The sequence below is a fragment of the Aythya fuligula genome, chromosome 6 (genome assembly GCF_009819795.1).
Source record: "Aythya fuligula isolate bAytFul2 chromosome 6, bAytFul2.pri, whole genome shotgun sequence".
NCBI classification, from domain to species: Eukaryota; Metazoa; Chordata; class Aves; order Anseriformes; family Anatidae; genus Aythya; species Aythya fuligula.
This window is the reverse complement of record NC_045564.1, coordinates 4,646,334-4,664,596: the sequence shown is the minus strand read 5'-3', so window position 1 is coordinate 4,664,596 and position 18,263 is coordinate 4,646,334. Positions and strand designations below refer to the sequence as shown.

General features: G+C 35.9%; 1 protein-coding gene across 8 annotated transcripts in view; it reads left to right on the top strand.

Moving 5' to 3' along the window:
- The window catches only part of GULP1 (GULP PTB domain containing engulfment adaptor 1), a 152,208-nt gene that overhangs the window by 93,665 nt on the left and 40,280 nt on the right, over window positions 1–18,263 (top strand). For 6 of the 8 annotated variants that reach the window (XM_032190365.1, XM_032190362.1, XM_032190370.1 and 3 more), the window contains exon 4: window positions 17,350–17,421. The exons of the other annotated variants lie outside the window; for them this stretch is intronic. In XM_032190365.1, the coding sequence (XP_032046256.1) occupies window positions 17,350–17,421 (72 nt within the window). The remainder of the gene's footprint in view (window positions 1–17,349; window positions 17,422–18,263) is intronic. 8 annotated transcript variants of the gene reach the window in all.

Here is an 18,263-nt window from a genome sequence, read left to right as displayed (position 1 = left end):
ATGCCTATCTTTTCATTTGCAAATACTACAGCTAATTTTAAGCACACATGAGCTGAAGTCCATGTAAGTTGGGCTAATAACTTTTTCAGCTTTGTCCCTTGAGCTCTGTAGGGTAAATGGAAAGACTACAAATCTGCTTCACTTGCCCAACATCCATACCTGGCAGGGCATCCCCATCTGATTGCTCAAGGCTAAGAAAAACTAGAAAGCGGTTGAGATATTAGACAAAGCTGTTTAACATGAAGTGTAATTTCTTTTCCTGTCTCAGGTATAACAATTAATAAAGCAGATGTTGTAGTCTGATATTTTTGATAGTGGAAAAAAAAAATCTCAGTGGTTTTAGTTATGAGATAAAATATTGGTTGTGGTTTTGAATACGTTATAAACTACAACTAAAAAAGACAAAAGAGTAGCTTTTGATCTATTCTCCAGAGCTCTCATCCTCTCTCAGGTTCTGCTTATGATTCCTTGATCTCTTCCTTTTCACTTGAAGCTCCATTTCACTTGAAATGTCTAAGTACTATATGACGTGCTTCAATTACAATTATGAAGCATATTTGCAATGCAAATAAGAAACAGAAGCTATAATTTCACAGGGAGAATTAAAAATAGATGACACCAATTAATGGTTGCATATGCACATAGGATCTGGAAGGTATTTTAAGTACCTTTTTCATTAATGTATTAAATAGTATATTGAAACTTCTCTATAATAAAGCAATCTGAATTGAAGCTAGCCAGTTACCTGCAACAGCTTTGGAGTTGTATTCGGAACAGTTAGGAGCAGTTTTCTTTCTTTGGTATGCAAGCTGTTTGTTTCTCTGCCATAAATTGCCTTACATCCATTCTGCTTAGAACCCTAGCTGCTTAATTACAGTCTTTTCCTCTATCTCTGACTTCGTGAGCAGTCTAAGATTAATTCTTTCTTAAGGGAAAAATATTTTTGTAGCAACCAACAGCTTTAGACAAATTTTTGTAAGAGGTCCTAGGATCACTTATTTGGCACTGAAGATATATCTAACAACTATAATCTGGATTGAAAATGTAAAGCTGCTGAAGACTTAGCTCATTTTTGGATGTTGATGCATGATTTTAGAAAGATCGAATGCCTTATTCCTTGAATGTTATGGAGTTGTCCTTTGGCTACAGTTATATTTGCATTAAGATTTGCTTTGGCATTGAAATGTAAGAATCTGCAATAAATTAGGTTGGAAGGGGTCTCTGGAGATCATCCAGCTGATTCCTACCTGAAGAAAAGCTAACTTAAAAATCGGGTAAGACACAGCAGAGCCTTATACAATCAAGCTTTAAATTCCTGCAAGGACAGAGACGTGCAGACTCTGGGCAGCCTGTTCCAGTACTTAATCACTGTCACTGTGAAACTTATTTTCCCCTCATTTCCAGTTGTAGTTTCTTTTGCTGCAACTTGTGATTCTTAGTCTTACACACATCCGCACACACACCAGCCTTGTAATCTTCAGCTTGAACAAGTGCTGCCCCCTTTGCTTCTCACAATGAACTGCTATCCATTTTCCTAACCACCTTGTTAGGCCTGAATGCAATTTGTAGTTTATTTTTCTTTAAGAATGGGTTATTGTTGCTCTATTTCATGTTGAGATGAAGAGCTTCTGGAGTGAATTCATACAACTTCTAGGTTACAAGGGACATAGTTTATATGTGGGAAACATTTTGTTTGTTTGTTTGTTTTTTGTTTGTTTGTTTTTCTGCTCGAGGCTTTTCTTAGCCTTTCAGTGTAAGGGCTTGGTCTCCTGAGTCTTCACTGTCTTGGCTGTCTGAAAATCTGCAGCAGGAGACTACATAGGATTGATTTATCTGGCATGGTCTGCAGTTAGAAAGACTTGTTGATGGCATGATTAAAATAGTACACTGAGACCTATCTGTGCCAGGTACGTTCTTTGGATTATTTTTGTTGCAGAAATAATAATTGCAATTCTATTCTTGCTGTGGAAGAGTTGGTTTCTGGAACGTAGAACAGACATAAATTAAGGTGTTAATCCAACTAGCACTGATAGTAGGAGAAAATATTAGTATGTATGACATACCAAGAAGGAAGCAGAAGGTTTGTAGCAGTAATAGCAATCCTCTTTCAATTGCAGTTCTTTGTAATATGGGATTTAGTATTGAATACAACCTCTAAAGTATATTTCTAAAGACAGTGTATTAAACAAAAGTGTAAAAATAAGCTTTGAACATAAATGCATCACTGCCCATACCTAGTAGTTCCCTCAAATGTGCTGAGCAATGAGACTGTTGAGACAAAGACATGAAATCATTAGAAGCTTTGTAACAACTCTTCTAAGTGTCATTTTGTCATTCTTTAGAAAAAGAATAAATATTTGATTATAGATCTTTAATGGCTGGGAAAGATGCTCAGAAACCTCAGTTCCTTGAGCTTGGCAGCACAGAAAAGAGCAGGCACCACAAGAATAACAGGCAGAGTGGTACAAATATCTGTTCAAGACAACTAAACAAAACTCAGAGGTTTGTCCAGAGAAAATGAAGTAAATATCAGTATGCTAGGAAAAAAGGACAGAATTTCCAAAAACTTTAGGGTCAGCAAAGATATGCACAACATCCCTTTCTGTTCCTTCTCTATTGCTGATATTTATTCCCTTACCTCTTCTTAAGGCTGCTGGAAACTACCAATTAGCCTCATTAGCATGCCCTCCAGGGATTCTTTCTGCACAGTTGTATTTCCATGTGAGCTGTCGGCTGTGAGAATGTGAGGTTTCCTTAAGCAGACTTTTTAGCCTCTGGACTGTCAAGTGAGTTGCATGTCTGACACTTGAACTAATAGTTTACAGAGTTCAAACATCCGGATTATTGTACGTGTGGGTTAGGTGGCCCCCAGCTGTTTATGGATTGTTCTTGCTTTAAATTAGAATCAGGCCTGCGGATGAATTAACTCCTCCTCTTCTCATCTCCCATTTTTGACAAAGCTGGATATTTCTGTTCAGCCTTTGCTGTATTTATGAAGACACTCCCTTCTTCTCACATCTAGTGTGCACTAAAAATAATTAGGCAACTCTCCCAAAACGAACTGGAAAATATAAAAATAGAACTGAATCAGAGAAAATATGTTCAACTTTTTGAACAGGAACATCTGTAAGGGCATAGCTTTACCAATTAAAACAAGACTACAGGAATCTGTCCAACAGCCAGGCAGAACAGCAAGTAAAATAAATTCATCATTCTAAAAACAAAAGGACTTCATACATGCTCATCTTCTTTATGAGGATTCATCATCAAGAAGCCATTGGACAAGTTACTAGCTGCAGCTTGTGACTTTTTAAACTCTATTAGAATAGTTATGTATGTAGCCAGTTGTGGATCCTGGACTGTAATGAGTATTTCTCTCAGAAATGCCTCCTTCAGATCACTTGGATTTAGGAATTGTAAGGTCCACCTTGACCTGTCTTAGAAAGCACATTGAACCTAAGAACCTAAGCTGTGGCATGCCAGAGAACTTTTCATTACTGGTTTGGGACATGGCCAAGAATCATATTTGCATGAACTAATTTGTAAAGCTTTGTTCAAATATTTTGTATTTTTACTAGAAATTATTGCCCACTTAGAGGGAGAGAGTGTTGGGTTTTTCATGGGTATCATTTTCTTCTTTCTTAATCCTTAAGGGAAACCAAATCCAGAAAGTTTCTGGAGGTTTTTCAAGTAAGTAATCTTTCAATTTGTTGCTGTAGTTCCTCTAAAAAGAGGAAAAATGGGGAAACAAGGATATGCATCAAATCTTGATGATAATTGTGGAGCCAAAAGGTGCATTGGAATGAGCAGATCACTTGAAGCACTGACTGAAAATGTCCCTACGGCATTTCTCTTATTATTGCTGTAGACTTCTGTGCTTTTGAAATAGGAAATTCCAGAGAGAGAGTCAGAGAGAGAAGTTAATCAGCAAATTGCATGAATTAGAGTATTCAGTTAATAAGATAAGGTGGAAGGAAAGTTGTCTACTCTAGAATATAGGCTTGTTGCTGGAAATTCATTAAAATCAGGAATGTTTGTGTCATCATAAGTCAACATTCAGAGGCCATATTCAACTTGCACTACATGAGGCTTTGAGGAACTGCAACTGTTAGAGGCAAACCATTCTCAAAATGGAAAAGTATTCACCTAAATTGCATGTGCATACTTAATGTTCCAACCAATTTTAAGAGGTTTAAACGTAGATACAGCTCTGGGGATTTTTTTAAATGTTTATTTATTATTATTTTTAACTTAATGGACATCTAAATGACATGGTATAAGCTGTCTTGATTTCATATGTGGTCAGGTGAATTCTCCTTCCTTCTTTTGTACCATATTTCAGGGGCTTGCAATCTTCCCCGGGAGTTGAGGAAGATGGGAAAATCAAGTCTCAATTGCATCCTTTTTGTCCTTAAAATTTGAGAGCGCTCTGTTCGTTTTATACTAGTTTTAGCTTTTTACTTGTATTTTTATTAGCTATTAGAATGTTGTGTACAAGGAAGAATGTGACTCAATGTCTTACATTGATTTTTACTAGTAGCACTCAGAGGTACTAACTGAAATTATGCTGTGCATTTTCAAGAGTTTATTGTCATTTATCACAGTTCACTTAGATCATCAATTCCTTGAAGCTAAGGGCTATCTTTTTGTTGTTTGTGCAGCCTCTAGAATAATAAGATGGAGCCTCTAGGTGCTACCATGATGCAAATAATTATAGATCAAAGTTCAGAAGTAAGTGACAGAACACTTTGGAATTACCTCTAATGAGCTTACTCTTCAGAAAGAGTAATTAAACTATAATGGAGACAAGAAATGGATGAATTATTACCCTAAAGATATGGAACTGAGATAATACCGGACGTTTTCTGCAAATTTGTCCCAAATGACTGTTCTTTAATCAGATCTCAAATTCTAAATTCTACTTCAGTGCCTTGAGCTCAAGACTAAATGTATTCTCAGTATCTTGTCTCTTAGTAAAAAGGAGTATGTGGCTACTTTAAAAACTAAATCCTTATATGATTGTTTTTAAAATACACTGTTATCTTATTTTTCATTCAGCTGAGAATGGGAGAATCGCTATAATGATCCAGACAAGATTAATTTTACTATTTTAGCACCAGAAGATAGCTCTTTTTTATTGACAAGCATAATATTTTATATGAAATAAGTGGCAGATAACATTACAGAGTCGGATTAATTGCTGTTGTAAAATAACATACAAAGTAATTTCCAGCTCTTTTGAATAGTTCATTTGAGATGTCCATCTCATCTACTTATCAATCTTCAAGTTAGTAGATGTTAAGGTCCAGATGACGGTGGTTTCACTTCATGCTTCATACTTCATGCTGACAGGTTGAATATGTCACTATTAAACACTTTTGCAGTTGTAAAAATAATCTTTCTAATTAAAAATCCCATTCCCTATAAATTATATTATTTAGAGGAAAATATTTTCTATATTTAGGTAGTGCTCTGCAAATTTGTTTCAATCATCTCTGGAATGGTAGAGTAAAAAGGGAGTGAAGTCTCTTACCCGCATCTTGGATTAAACAGCTCACTTCATAGCTAGGTTTGGAAAAACTGCTGGTTACTGATATTCTTGAATATACTGAAGGCCATGTGTCCAATAATAGTGATCCCTGTATGTAGATTTTATAGCTGGCTTTAATGTGAGATCATATGAATAAAACAAAGACCATCCTTTACATGAAACAAGTGTATAAAGCAATAATCAGCTGTGAGAAGACTGTTCTGGTTACATGAAGGAAGAAAAAAAAAAATTAAAAATCCAATATAACAATGTAACTAAACCAATACAAGAAAATCTGTGCTGGCTTCCCTGTCCCTTTTCCCACAAGATACCCACTTAATTTTAAGATATTTTCTCAGAGCTTCAAGTGTAATGCAGTTTGGGGGTTGGGGGGTGTCACAATTGTTGCTCTGCTTTGTTACCTTTTTTTTTTTTTCCTCTGCTCATGGAGCTTCTCCCTCTTCAACTCCCACAGATACTCAGCTCACCTGATTTTTACTTGGCTACCCTAGTCAGTTCTCTCAAACTTCTGAGGGTGTTCTGTGAATCTGGTGACTCACAAAGACACTACAGATGTCATTTGCATAAAATTAACAATAGTCTTAGGGTAGTAGATGTGGCTTATGAAGTGTTTTTTAGGAGCAAAGGAAAAAAAATATTTTTTCTGTCAGAAAACACATTTTCTTGGCCACTTATGTCAAAATACTGCTATTAATTTATGTGCATTTATTTAATCACATCTGTGTGGATTATTAATGTGATTAGGAATTACATTTTACTAACTCAGTTTTTCAGCACTGAAATTGCTTTATTAAGAATAAGTTGGCTGTTTATTTTTTTCAAATGGTGATTCTCAGTATAGGAACTACCGTATAGAAAACAAAAACAAAACAGTGACATAAACAACATGAAACCTACCCAAAGCTAATTCTTGGTTCATATTTCTGTTAATATACTTATCTACAAATATCTGTCCTGTGGTGTCCATTTTCTCCTTGGAGTCATGTTTCTGCTTGGAATGTATGTATAAAAAACTATTTGTTAGAGAAATTATAGCTATAACACTAGATTTTAAAGAGCAGATGATCTGTGGTAATGAGAGTTCAGATTCATAAATGTTCAGATTATGTTTAAAATTTTTGTAGTATGAAATAATCCTTGAAAGTACTGTTAAGTTTCCAGTGTTAAATGACTAGCTCGATGCATTCGTGATTCTTTCCCCAAAATATCAGTTTTCTGGTGTCCTGCTTGTCCTCTGTTTGACAGCCAAGTGTTTCTATGAATCAAGAATTAAAGTAAGAGTTATTTCTTTTCATCTGTGGAACAGTAAGGCTCACAGTGTTAGAGGTCCTAATTTAGAAGAGATACAACATCCTTAAAATAGGCAACTTCATATTCCATATGAATAAAATGGAAAAGGACTTTAATAAAGCAAGAGTAATGGTCAGTAGTTACTTGTTCCTATTACTAAGGCCGTTTGTGTTTGAATGAGAGTTTTGTTCCTAACTGTGACTTTTGTTTTATCCCACAGGGAATTCCTGTTTCTGTGTCTATGGTATCATCGCATGTTGCCATGGCAAGTGTGTGATACTGCAAGTTCAACTGTATCATGTTAGTGATGGACAAGTGAGGTAGAAATGGGTTTAGACAAAATAAACTTCATTCACAAAAGTTGAAAAATTGTGTGGCATTATGTCTGCTTTTGTAAGATGTTGTTAATATTTTTCACTACAAAAGAGTAGCTTCAATATTTTCTGTTTGTCTTTATTAATATATTTATAAAAAATCCATTACAATTTCTTCCACATCTTGTAGAGCTGATTTACATTGAACAACAGCTGTGATGATTTTGTGTCCCAGCTTCAATCTGAAGCAGTTATTGCCAGCTGAGCACTTAGAATTGCACAATCCCACCTTGAAATGGCACGTGAAAACTCCTGCTTGTTCTCGTACATCTTGTTTTGAAAGAAAGAATGTGAAGCCTGTGTTCCTCTAAATGCGTGCCTAACAATGAAATCATCTGGGAAATATCTCTTTGAAGGAACTGCTTTCTGAGTGATGTTATGGCCTGTTTACTCATGTGGCTTGGAGATGCACCCCTGGTTCAACTGGCTCTGTTAATGATGTTCTGAGTTAATGAAAATACTCCAAATTTTACTGAGCTTCATCTTGTTGGTAAAGAAGATTGGTTTTGCCAGTTTTACAAACTAAGATAGGTTTTGTTATCAGATATTGAAAACATGTTTTGTTTTTTCATAATGGTGTTTTGTCAGCTCAGCTCAATTTTCATTATTTTTAGGGAGGCTTTATTAGCCTGAATATTTTGCAGCAACAGCAAAGTCAGCAAGACAGATGGAGCTCAAATAAATCAGCTTCAAGCTGTAGCTTGCTATATTTTGTGTGGGGGGGAAAAAAAATAAATCCTAAATTACTTGCAGAATGCTAACACAGAGCAGACCAGTGCGTGCTACATTTACAGGAACAGTGGTGTTCTGAAAACCAGGGGGTTGATACTTTGGGCAAAGCAGAGTCAAAACTAGGACAGCAGTTTTGCGTGTTGTATACAGGGTGTTATACTGATAACTGCCAAGAAATTGTGAGAACACCACCACTTGGTGTCTTCATCTTACTGTTCTTTTAATGATAGTGTTGTACTAGATTGTGGTTGTCTTTTTGTTAGTTTGTTCTTCACTGTTTTGTAGTATTTTTTTTTTTTCTTTGTTTTGGGCGGTCCTCTATTAGCTTTATGGGAATACTAAAGAAAATGAACTGTAACTTCAGTGTGGGTAGACTAGTCTTTTTTTGCAAGTAGTAGCAATGAAAATATTTTTTCACCCTGTGGTGCAGTGTAGTTCCCATTAGGCTTTCCAGTGTTGCTGGTTAGCATCTGCAGTGATTAAGTGGGGATTAGAGGAAGGTGGTTTCTGCATTCTTAGCTTTCTAGCGGTATGTTGGATATCTTTGCAAAGGGCTCTGTAAACAGAAATATTTGTACTACGCCAGTACATACGAGTGGAATATAAGAGTTGCTGAAGTTGTGTCTTATTGTTAATTCAGTTAAATCACTATGTTGGAGTCTCCTTTATGAAAAAAATGCAAACAAGACGTCAACTTCCTTATATTAAGATATTTGAAAATCTCTGTTGTGTTGGGAGGAAAAAAAAAAAGGAAAAAAAAAAAAAAAGCATTTCATTAAATTTTGATGGCTTAGTCCAACTTCCATAAAGAAATGACACTTCAGTCAAATCCAATTCCTGTGGTGCAGAACTAAGTCTACTGTCTAGTCAGGGGCTTGTAAAGCTGAAAATCTGCCTTTTCTCTCATTAGGCTGAATATTTGAAAGTTTAAAATACTGAAAAAGCTGAATCATGGGCTTGTAAATCACGGGCTTGTAAAGCTGAAAATCTGCCTATTCTCTTATTAGGCTGAATGTTTGAAGTTGGAAATACTGAATATGAATTATTTTTAGGTAGACTCTTCAGTCAAGGTAGTTTTCTAGTAACGATAAAAAGGTTTATGTAAATATTTTTGCACTGGCAATAATCCAGTCAAGAATACTTCAGAATTGAGACATTTCAGCAGTATTTTATGTCTTTGGTGACCAAGTATCAGAGGCTTCCTGTTCAGAATATACCTTTCTGAAGGACATGCCAAGTTCGTCAGTTCTCTTTTTCCCTGTCTGGATATGTGGTACCTTCAAAGAAAAATTCCTGTGAGTGTTCAAGTACCCTTTCCTGTGCAACCATATGAACAGAATTAAAGTCTGCTTGAATAATACCATCACTAAATGTTTGTTCAGTAATGATAACTCTTACATGAAGAAAGAGATGCTATATTTTTTTGACAGTGAATTCAGAGTTGCTAGTTCTTTTAGTTCTTGAAGGTCAGAGTTAAATGAAATGTGAACTTACACATGTATGACAGTAATAATGGAGGATTGCAGGAGCTGGAGTTATTGAGTATCTCTAGTCAGGGATGGCTCAGTTATTTTCTAGGCAAGTCAGGAGCGACTCACAAAGACCATAAAGGGGTTAAGCCAGATCGCACTAGTCAATGATATGCTCAGCTGGTGGATTTTTTCTTATTAGTTATCCTAAAACATCCAGGAGGTAACAATGACACTCCACAGGAGGCTCTTCAGAGCTGATGAATAATAATGGAGAATATGAAGATACAAATGTGATGTCATTGTTTTCAAGGACATTAGATGAATGTCTGTGTAAAGTGCTCATAGTTTCTGTACTGAAACACAGGAGCTATTATGGCTTGAAGTTGGTGTCTTTGGATTATCCACAGACATCCCCTGTTGCAATAAAATGAGTGAACGGATCCTTTTAGGAAAAAAAAAATCAAATCAGATTTGGTCTGATGTGTAAAGACCAAAACTGGAGACACAGACTATATCCCAACTACTCCCAAACTAAGTTTGGGAGTGTTTTGGTTTTTGTTTGTTTTTACCTTCTTCATTTTATCCAGTCTCTGTGCAAAGGATTTTTACATGTGAAATGTAATGACAGTGTGGCACACGTGAAGAAGACATGTCCCAATCACAACCAGGAAATATATGATAAGAAATGATTTTCTTCCAGAGATAAATTTGCTCTCTCTACCATCTTCCCCTTCCCTTTTGTCCCTTCCCTTTTTCCTTTCATGGCAAATATTCTCTTTGATTTTTATATTGTTTTGTTAATATACCAGCTATGGGAAATGTGCTTAAAAGAAAAGCAGACCTTCAATCCAATCATTTGTGCATATTTAAAATCTTCCCTTTTAAGCTCTTTTCCCACATAGCAACAGCTTTTTATACATTTTCTAAAAATTACCTGAGCTTGCACTTTGCTCAAACCTGGAGTATCCATCAGGGCTATTCATATGACCCTGCTGCTGCCCGTGTGCTCCTGCTGGGTACTAATGTAGAGCTCACTTGGACCAGCAGTAAATCCTTCACTGCACCGAACAGGTCTGCAGAGCAGAGGTAAAGAACTGCTTTTTCCTCTTCCAGTTTGAGGAGGAAGTAAATCTGCCTGAAGCTGTATTTATTCTCACTTTACCTCTGGCGAAAATCTGGGAAGCTGATAATGGGGTGTGCCAGGGGAGTGCAGTGTGCAGCCTTCCCCAGCCCCTCGGCTCCGTTATAAGCTTCAGATTCAGCCTGACAGCTCTTCAGGCATGATACAGTTTGATACACGCTTTTGAAGCACTCTGTAGAGATTGATGGACTGAAAAAATAGGGAATGTTTTTTCTTGTATGGCTGTTATTTTCTACAGTGACAGTCCTGACAAGATAAGCTTTTTACCTTTTTTGCTTTCTTTCTGTGTTCCAGCCTGCTTTTATCTTCCGTGTGGAGGTACCAGCTGTATCTTAACATTCCTTTACCTTTAGGATGAGATGTTTTTATGCAGAGAACATGTCTGGTACGGTGTTGCAATCTGACTTGGTTTCAAATATATCCCTGTTGATAGCTTTCCTAGCAGACTACCACGCTGACTCCTTGGAGAAGCTTTCATCTTTTACAAAGTGTTTCCATTGTTCTGAAGTTCTGCTTGCAAAAACACTGGTTATATTAATATAGAATTTCCACTCCTGTTGCGTTTGCCTCTTCTTCTGGCTGTGGATTAAAATGCAGTGACACTTGAGGAATCTAACCTGGTGCAGTTAGTTTTTGCCTTTAAATTTACACCAAGCTTACTTGGATTTAGCTTACTTGGACCAGGCTTTAAGTCTCTTCTCAGTGAGAAGAGATGTACTTTCTCATTAGAACTATCCATGGGTCAGAAGACAGGTGTAGGCAAGATTAGGACTGCCTAATATCCTCAGTTCCTCACACATCCTTAACAGAATATCTCTAGATCTGCTTCCAACATTCTGGTTCCTGGCAAGAACAGCTCCAATAAATGTCTGTATTATATATGTCCATCAGCTGTTCAACGGCATGTTAAGCTGTAGTTATAAAATTCTTTATTATTTGTACATTGCGTCAAATTTAAAGACTGAGATGATTACTTACACATTAGTCAGTAAAGAGTTTTTAGTTATTACACTACTAGAAAATAGGAGAAAATTAACCATCAGGGCTTGTTGGTTGCTTAAAATGAAGCATGGCATGTTTTACATCACTATGTTCCAAAGATTCAGTAGTTAAAGGTTATCTAATCATTTTAGTCTTGTTTCTCTGATGATGTATTTTTTGTCAACATTTTAGTATTTTATCAATGTTTTTATTTATTTATATTTATTTGCTATAATTGTTTGCATTAAACATTTTCACCTATATTTTGTATCACTCTTTTGGTTTAATCCTACTGACAGATGAAATACCTGGTAATATTTAATTTTCATTAAAAGACACTTATTTTTTCTTTATATTTCTAGTCATGCAGTCATGTCTTTTTTTTGCAAATAGTACCTGAATACTCTCTCAGAAAAATGCCTAAAATGTTTTTCCTCTATCAGAGTCACTATTTATGCCTAATGTTACATGTCAGACGAGCAGGGGTTATTCAATAAATGTGCTCATGTCTGTGGCACATTTCTCTCCATACTCTCATGTGGTCAATTTGATTTCTGATCTCATCTGAGCAGCAGTCACGTCTGGGACAGATAGTTGTTTTTAAGGTGTGCTAGAGACGTGCAGATCCCCAAAGGGGGAAATGCAAACATTTCTGTACCCTGGCAAAGACTCTAACCGGCAGAGAACTAAGGAAACTGTTACAGGGGGACAACTTGAAGGTAGGGAGTGGGAAGAGAAGGAACCCAAAATTGGAAGAGAGGGGCATTTTTGTAGTCCATGTACTTCTGTTTGGTAGAGAAGACGCATGTATGCAAGTCTGAACAAAAATTGTTCATATCTTAGGGTATGATTAACAGCTTAGACATTGTTTGTACATTTTCTGTATAGATTAAGAACTAGTCTCCCAGCTCTTTCATCCTAGTTCTTTATTGTGTACTGTCATTCCGCTGGTATTAGAATGTGGATATATTTGCTTTCCTCTAATCAGTAAATAAGCATTCCATCAAATTCTGCAGTGAAGTTAATTTGTCAAATGTTGGCAGCAGGTATCCAGTAGTTTGCATTACTTATTTTCCCTTTCTTTATGGTATTAATTCAGTAAGTACTTTTTTTTTTGTTTAATGGCATATAAATTTGTGTAAGAGAAAATTTCTTCACATTCAAGGTTTTCATGGTCATAAAGAAATGTGTCACTATGAAAAACTGTAGGGTTTCTTTGTTCGTTTTTAAGTGAAACGGGATGGCAAAAGAAAACAAATGTTTTATTACTAATATATCCTACACTGCTCTCTACTGGAAAAGTGGAAGTCTATATACATATTCAAAAATGTACCTAAAACTATTTCTTAATCAGTATTTTCTTTAATGATGCTTTTGACTCCAGTAAAACTTGTTTTTCCTAAGGGTGGATGTGGTTTTGTTTTGTTTTAATTCCCTGTAATTTTTGAAGAAAAGCACCTGGATAGACTTTGTGTGTGAAAATGTTGAAATGAGTGTAATTTTGAGAGACAAAATCTAAGCTGATGGGAAAGAATTACTGGAGAGTGTCTTGTGAATGGCAAGGAAAAAAAAAAAAAGTGTTAACTCACCTGACCTTATTAATGGCTATTATTTTAATAATTTCTCCAACCAAAGTACAACTTAAAAAGCATTTTTAATAATTTCACTGTGGAATTGAACCAAAATGTGTCTTTCTTAAGTTAAGTACAGAGTAAAATTTTCATTCAACTCTTCCTTCTGCATGGAGTTGATTACCCACAAGGGGTCTGTTTACTAGTTTGCTGTATAAGACAACCCTCCTGGCCATTGCAGGGCAGAATTATTCTTCCAGTTGCTGCCAATGATAAAACTTCTGTTGATTCTAATAAGATGAAAGAGATCCCAGTAATTCTCCACAGCTGCACTATCTTGCAAATCTTTGTATGTGGAGCAAGCACATCTGGTCCTCTGCTAATATTGGATTATAATGAATTTGATCTGAGGTGTTTGTCTTGTGTGTGGCTGCTCAGAAGCTCACTTTCTTAATAGCAAGCATCAATAAGGGAAAAACAAGCCTTAATATACTTTAAATTAAAAAAAAAAAATCTGTTAAACTGTTTGACTGATAAGATCTGTTGATGTCATAGAAGTTACTTCTGACTATAACCAGCTGCAAGTGAGAGCAGAATAAGTATTGCAAACTTAGACTTTTTTCAGTTTTGTAGGGAATGTGTTTGGAAGAATGGCAGACTGCAATGAAAAATGAAGAGTAATTTGGAAATTAATATGCCCCAGTCTGCTATATGTTTATGAAGAGCATTAGATGTCATGAGCTTTAAACTTCTTAAATAATTCAAATGGAACTTGGTTTGATTCTGGTAAAACACCTCATTAACGCTAAACTTAATAATACATAAATATTTACAGAGATGGGTCTGGTGGCACATCTGACTAACTTACTGAGCCTTTTTGTTTGAATTGGCTTATTAAGCACAGAGTGCACCAACTTGAAGAAGTCTTTTACTACTTGCGAAGAGTAAACATTTCTAACACAATCACAAGTAAATATTTTAACCTGTATTAGGTATTTAATGTTAATGAATGATTAAGAAATTAATGCACTTATTAAATTGCATTTAGGGTTAATACTGAATGATTTGAAGGAGAAGTGCTACCTTATTTTCTCTACTCAGCAATTATATTAAGTGTAGGAGTAGTAATAGCTTGACTTTCAGGAATAGTTATGTTTCATGGTGGTGGTGTTCCTCGTCAGATGGCTCTGCAGAGACAGCTGTGGGACAGAACCTGAAGGGACCAAAGCAATCACTGACTTAACAAGTACCCATCTTTCTACAGACCTGCTTGCGAAAGGACCCTCATCTCGAAAACAAGAGTCTAATATTAATCATCTTTGATTCGAAGTTTCTCTTCTAGAACCTCTTCCACTATGAATATTTATACTTGCAATGCCACAACTGTACTGGATTCCAGATATAACATATTTTTGTTCTCTCTGTGTGTTCATGTGAGATTCAGTGATAAAAATCTGCTGAAAAGACAGTAAGGAAATAGCCATCTCCCAGATTTATGAAAATGATGAATTAGTTATTTATTATTTTTGAAGTCCCAGAGGTGACAGAGCATCAGTTATGTTTGGGATTATGCAAACACAGTGGCCTTCACGCTGTTGAGCTTGTCATCTAAAGTCTCAGTTTGTGCATTTGCTTAAGTACTGTGAGTAATGCTGTAGGAATTGAAAAATGGAATAGGAATATGAAAAAAGTGCAGTGGTGTGGCAGATGACAGAAAATGTGCAAAGCAGATGAAACAGCATGCAGTAAAGAGCCTCTAGTTAATGTTACCTATATGTTAAGCTTATATTGTATAGTCATACTTAATTGTAATTAGAAAATAAGTAGCTTTAATTTGAAATTCTGCTAATATTTTGCCCCAAAATAAATCAGTCCAATTAATACAGATGTTCAGAATATTTGCTCTTGTTTTTCTCTTGATTACCATATCTTTAAAAAAAAAAAAAAAAAAAAAAAAAAAAAAGCTTGTGGAGGTCAGACTAAGCAGTTTTGACTAAAATTCAGAATAAAAAGTAGAACTGAAGTTAACAGACATACAAATATGTATCACTTGCAAACCATATAACCCATAGAATGTATGGTCTCATCACCTCCAAGTGATATTGACAGTAATGCTACAAATCTCCTTTCTATTTATAGATTAAATGCATCTTGCTGTATTTCCCTATGGTGAACCGTTTGTAAAATGCAAGCTGTAATTCTAAGTTCAAATTGCTGAGTGTATTAAAAATTTCAGTAGCAATGTTTAATGTCAAAAAGAATGTTCATCTGGAAGGTAGGGCATTGCGAATGATTGGGAGAATCTGGGCTAGTGACATTATGCTCCATAAATATTGATATAATGCTCATGATGTTTCCATATACTTCAAGTCTTGGTGATTTCTTTCATAACATATTTAGCAAATGCAATTTGTATGTACTTTTGGGGGGTTTATCAGTCATTTCAATCTGTGCTTTCAGCAGTTTCTCTCTGTACTTAGACATCGAGTGCCCCCTCCCCTTCATGATCAGAAATGAGGGAAGGGGCTGCAGGCGAGGCAGCTACCCCAGGACATCTAGAAGGGCACTCGACACAATCTCAGTGCATATTGAGGAGTATCACTCTGCTCACACTGATGGAGCCCCTGGAGCTGCCAGTTTCAAAACTGTCCAAAGAGGAGGAAGCTGAAGTACGCTCTTCCACCTCACTGCACACAGCAGGGACCTCTGCTTGCTGTTGATCTGAGCATTGTCCACATCTGCAGCTGTTATTTCCTCTGTTTATGCAGGACTCCTGCACTGCATAATGCCTCAGCCCTGCCTTGTCACAAAACCTACAGCAATTACACTTTTGCCTCATGTTGTGCCAAGTGTGTGGTGTATAAATATGCATGTCTGTATGTCACGTGTAGTATCCATAATTCAGGTATCATTTTTTATTCTATATACATCTTCTGAAGCTTTCACTCTTCCAGGGAAGAGCACATCCCTTAACTAAAGTGCTTGGAGTTGTTACGTGAAAGACAACAAATCAATAATAGAGATTTCTGCTTTGTTATTGGAAAACTTTGGTCTCCTAACTAGAAAGTTACAATATCAGGGAGCATTGACAGCAGATGAGCCTAGATCACTGTGTTTTGATCTACACCCTGTTGTATTCAAGGTGACACAACACATTTCTGTCAGTAATAAATTTATAATAAGACTTAATTATTGGTAGAGCTGCAAAGTTTCTTTGCCACTATACAGCTTGAGCATATAGGCTGTCAGTAAAGTTTAAAAAAAAAACAAAACAAAACAAAAAAAAAACTTCTGAGTTAGTGTTGAAAGCATCTGTAGCTTGACAAACTCAAGTTGCTTTTGAAACTGCTAAGAATTAAAAGTTATAAAACCTTTCTGTATCATGTCACGCAGAAACTTGTATACTTCAGGGAAAAGAGGGTATTCATCTTTTCTTGCTAGCATTATGTTGGCATATTACAGGTACCTGGTGTGACTAAATCAAGTGTACCTCAGTGTTGAAATCAAGTAGGCAATCCATAATTATTACACAAACAAATGCAGTTTGAGCTGGATTATCTCGGTGTCCATAAAGTTTAGTAGAAACAAGCAAAACTGCACAGAAGGACGTAAAGGAATTTCAGTACAAATAAGGAATGGTAAGATCCTGTAGCAATATCATGATTTGTGTATTGACAGGTGTATGTTTGGTTTCCCCTAAAAAACAAAAATGTAACCTGTATTAAAAATTCTTTGATTACGAGCCTTAATATATGTTAGGACCTGTTTCCTTTAAATCTATGAAATTACCATACCAAGCAGCTGTAAGACTAGAATCAGTCCTTTTTAGTTTGTCTTGTACCATGGTATGTAATTTTTAGTTACCTAATCCAAATCATTGTCCCATTTTGATCAATGGGAATTATCCTATATCCCTGTTTTTGTATGTTTTCATTATTTTGTAAAAGAGAGATTACCAGAATGATAGTTACCCAATGGAAGAAGGTACTTAACCTGTAATTCAAGACTTATTGTAGGATCAAGATATATAAAATGGTTTTAAAAGTTGCTTTTAATAACTCTTGTTTGTCTGACTATAATTTAATTCTTGTTGCTCTCTTGATTATGAATAGCTATGAAAAAATATGTTAATAACTATTGAAATGATTGTCTTTCCAAAATATTATTTGGGAATAGTTGAGAAGTATATTTACTTGAGTCGGGCCTATCTTATTTCTCACAATTACACTGTTTTCAGTTTCTTGGCAGCACGGAGGTAGAGCAGCCCAAAGGCACAGAAGTTGTCAGAGATGCAGTTAGAAAGTTAAAGGTAAGGAACCTTTGTGATGAAAGACAAATAGAATGTATTCTTAAGCTATTCACACAGATAAGACACTTTGCAGGTGTTTCCGGATAAATTAATGAGTTCTGGAAGCAGTTACTTTTACTTGTCTTTTCACTGCCATGTAGACATTTCCCTGTTGTATCCATATTATTAGATACAACTTTGACTTTACTGTTAGTGACAGCCAATATCTTTAAAGCTCTCCAAATGCTATGAATTGTGGTGGGAAATGCTGATTTGATTTGTTTGTTAAGTCACCTCACAGTTGAATTGTGCTGGTTTGTGCTGAGCTGCTAAATATGCTACTGGAGCATTGGTTTATTATTTAGCTGTAAAAATTGTTCTGCCTGTTATTGTACTTTCCATGACTACTTCTAGGATTTTCAGTGTTCACTTAAACAAGAGCCCTTCTGAAATGTATGGAAAATTAGGGAGTCTGTATGGAAAATCTTGATTCTGTATTATTACCATAATTACAAAAAAAAAAGGGGGGGGGAAGGGGAAGGGAGAAGGGGGAGGCAGGGGAGTAAGGGCATGAACCACACTTTGTGTATTTCAACTTGTAAGATTGAGGGTTCCCTTGAATAAGCTTTCTTTACACAACTGCATAGTAATTATGTTCAGTTGTATTGAAACAGTTCGTCACTGTCATTTTGCTCTTCTAAAAAGAGTACAGCTGCCTTTAAGGACTAGCTTAGTCAATTCTTAGTCTTTTATGCCAAAAAGATGTACTGCATTACAAGTTGTCAGACATTAATGCCTAGATGTTTTCCAGTGTAAGTGTATGTAGGTATCCTTTTTTTAACAGAAGCAGCATACTGCAAGCA